Here is a 3,875-nt window from a genome sequence, read left to right as displayed (position 1 = left end):
TATATATATATATATATATATATATATATATATATATATATATATATATATATATATGTATATATATAGTTTTTAGGAAAGCATAAATCCGGAGAAGCACACTCTAAGATGTAGAGCAGTTTATATTTTATCACTGGTGAAGGCCGGTTTATGGGGTTATCCTGGGGTTCCCGTCCATAAATGGTTTGACCTTATGGCGTAAGACCTCTACCCAGGGTCACCCCATAAACCGGCCTTCATCAGTGATAGAATATATAAATAGATATATGAGAGAAAGAGAGAGGGGGGGGAAGGTTAGTTATTAAAGAGAGATCTTTGTGAGAAAAAAATGACAGAAAGAAATATAATGAAAGAGAGAAAGACACAGTAAAGGGCAGAAAGAGAAAGAGAAAGACTGAGAGTAGATTTGTAGACAACATGTTTAAAAAACACAAAAGTAGTTTAAGGAAAGGGAGAGAATAAACAATAGAAAAGTATTGATGTAATATATCTGAAAGTTCATTCTGCATTCATAGACTTAACTAATCTCATCTTACACATAACAAAATATAATGTGTTTTACATCGGTCAACGTTGCAGAGAGAACTAAAGCAACAATCGGAGAACTCAGTGCAGGCGAACTGTAGCAAGATGTTTATAAAGTTGTTGTGCAAACTGTAATCGTAAATAATACGCATACACGCGCACATATATATGTGTATATATATATATATATATATATATATATATATATATATGTGTGTGTGTGTGTATAATTAATCCAAAAAGCGGAGAAAAAACAACGCGAGGACGTGGTACCGGCAAAGTATTAAGAGACGCTCGTGGAAGGAAAGTCAGTTTTACGTTTCGAGCAAAGCTCTTCTTCAGAAAGAGAAGACAGGAAAGTCCAAGAGAAAAGGAAGATGGCGAAAAAAAAAAAATCGCGGTGCATATGGCGGAGACGTAACTCGACCCCTCCACCACTTTTTAAAAATTGTTGGTGCCAAAATCGCCAACAATCCACATGTAGTTACATTTTGGAATGACCGGAAGGGAATGGATGAAGAAAAAGTTCTTTCTAAGTCACGAGAGTGTAAGAGAAGGAGGTATCTGGGTTTATGTGTGGGTATGTGTGCGTGCGTGCGCACGTGTGTATGTGTGGGTATGTGCGTGCGCACGTGTGTATGTGTGGGTATGTGCGTGCGCACGTGAGTGTATGTCTGTGGCTGTAATTGTGTGCGTGTATGTGTATGCGGGTGGTGGTAACTGTGTGTTTATGTGTTTTGGGAAGGAAAAAGATGGTTGAGGTACGGGGCATTCGGACGATGAGGTTGGTGGCAGTAGAGGGGAAGGCAGAAGAGGAGACGAGGTCATGGATGGTTGAGGACATGTGCTGCTGGTTGGGGGAGGTGGGGAAAGAGAGGAGGAGGCAATAGAAGAGAGGGTCTCGAAGCTGACTGAGTACTTCCTCCCTGTATAGGTCCACACGCCACACCACCACTGCTCCACCTCTGTCTGCTGGCCTGACAATGATGTCATTGCAGTGAAGATGATCAATTCAGCCCAGGTGATGTTGGTCCAGAGGGATCATTTTTCGAAATTGAATCAGTTGACCAGCGCATTGCAGTCATGCATGAACAAGTCCAGGCTGCTGAACTGGCCTGGAGGCAGAGTCCAGTAGGATGGGTAGCACCCCAGCTTCAAGAAACAATCCCGATTGTCATGACACTGTGTGGACGTGTGGAAAAACACGCGTAGTTTGATGCGGTGCAGGAACTAGCTGACATCAGTGCGGGTCCTAAATTTGTTGCACTGGGGCATGATAGGTGTGAAGCAAAGACCCTTGCTGAGGAGTAAGCATTCGGCAGCAGACAGGGGAAGGTTGGGTGGTATAGTGATCAGGGTGGTGAAGGGAGTGGGTTCAGGGTCGGAATAGAAATGTCCGGGTGGTGACGTGTGGGATTGTAGTGGATACGGGGGAGAGGTGTGATGGGTGCTGAAGGGAGGGTGTCGGGGATGTGGGAGGGGGAGATTATTAATCCAATAAAAGGTGTCTGTTCAAGAAACATTTCAGAACATTCTGGCAATCCTTGAGATCCAATGTACCACATGGCAGTGAAACATGGGCTGTGACCACTGACAGCATGTGAAGGTTTGAAAGAAATGAAGCCAGCATACTCCACTGGATGGATAATGTCAGTGTGCATGTATGATGGTGTAAGTGATTGGAAAAAAAAGTTGGGTATATGAGGCATTAGATGTAGTGAATGAGAAGATTGTGCTGATATGGTCATATGATGCATATGGACGAGGACAGCTGCATCGAGAATTTCCAATCTCTACTTGAGGAGTGAAAATTTGGGATGAAATTTTGAGAAAGGGTCTTCAGATGTTGGGCTTCACAGAGGAGACAACAAGGGACTGAGACAACAAAGGAGTGAGACTTTAGGCTTCTAAAACTACACAATGAACATATCTCATATTTCAACATTTCTCAAATTGAAAGCGGTGAGTGCATTTCTATGATCTAATATATTTTATTTTTCATTATAAACTAATTCAATTATTTTAGTTCAAGTATTTCTAAATTTTATAAACAATAATCTTGCATGTAATGTTTTTTCAATTACATATTAGATTGACAAAACAACCATACAGTTACTTCAAAAATATCAATATTCCTGGCCCAGAGCCATGGTTCTTTTTCGGAAATTTGTTAGAAGTCATGAAGAAGGTAGGTGGCATTTGAATTTTTCATACTCTATGTGTACTTTGTTTGATGGACTTAGATGGCTGAATGATAAAAAAATTATCATGTATACTTGTAAATAGGTTGCACATTTTTTACCAAAAATTTTGATAAAATCAGGTATGTGACTTATCAGAAGTAGATACTGGTGTATCAATAGTCGAGAAGATTTATCAATCAGACTACCTTCATAAAATCACTTCTACAAAATGTTTTAATATTTGTAAGCAAAGTTTTGAAATAAAGGTGTATATTTGAGAATATTTAACAAATATTACTTATGTTATGTGGGGGCCATTGTAACTCCTCAGATTATAGTGTGACCTATCAATAGGCCAACATCAAATAACTACTTTGACAACCCCAAACTAAGGGAGCAAGACAATTACATCGACTCCAATGTTCACCTGGTACTTATTTTATTCACCATGAAAGGGTGAAGGGCAAAATCAACCTCAGTAGAATTTGAACTCTGAACATAAAGACAGATGAAATGTATTCTGTCCATCATGGTAATGATTCTGCCAGCTTGTTGCCTTGATCCCTGTCTTAATATTGTTTTCAAATTTTGGCACAAGGCCAGTAATTTGTACTTATTTTATCGATCCCAAAAGGATGGAAAGCAAAGTTGACCTCAGTGGAATTTGAAATCGGAACATAAAGACAGATGAAATGCCGCTAATCATTTTGCCTGGCATGGTTATGATTCTGCTATGTCACTGCCTTGATCATCATCGTCGTCTAACGTCTGCCTTCCATGCTAGCATGGGTGGGTTGGTTTCACAAGAGCTGGTTGGGCCAAAACCTGCACCAGACTTCTATGACTGTTTTGGCAGGATTTTTACAGCTGAATGCCCTTCCAAACACCAACCACTCAGCAAAGTGGATTTAGTGCCTTTTTTTTTTTTTTTGTGGCACAAGCACAAGGGAGGTGAGTTGTGCTTTTTACGTGACACAAGCACAGATGAGGTCAGTTTCGACAAGATTTTTACAGCTGGATGCCCTTCCGAACAACCACTTTACAGTGTGGACTGGCTTCTTTTAAGTGGCACCTGCACTGAAAGAGTCACCAAGTACTTGCAGAACAAAAAAAATTTGTCTTGTTAAGTGTGGGTGGGATACACAGCACTTTTAGAACACAGTTTCG

The 3,875-nt window shown here is 40.3% G+C and overlaps 1 protein-coding gene across 1 annotated transcript in view; it reads left to right on the top strand.

Annotated features, from left to right (window-relative positions):
- Positions 1-3,875, top strand: part of LOC106870822 (cytochrome P450 3A8) — a 20,453-nt gene that overhangs the window by 2,538 nt on the left and 14,040 nt on the right. Inside the window, exon 3 of the mRNA XM_014917046.1 lies at positions 2,617-2,713. Coding sequence (XP_014772532.1) covers positions 2,617-2,713 — 97 coding nt within the window. The remainder of the gene's footprint in view (positions 1-2,616; positions 2,714-3,875) is intronic.

The sequence above is a fragment of the Octopus bimaculoides genome, chromosome 15 (assembly GCF_001194135.2).
Source record: "Octopus bimaculoides isolate UCB-OBI-ISO-001 chromosome 15, ASM119413v2, whole genome shotgun sequence".
In the NCBI taxonomy this organism is placed as follows: Eukaryota; Metazoa; Mollusca; class Cephalopoda; order Octopoda; family Octopodidae; genus Octopus; species Octopus bimaculoides.
Note: the sequence above shows the minus strand (reverse complement) of the source record. Positions and strands in the feature narration are given on the sequence as shown.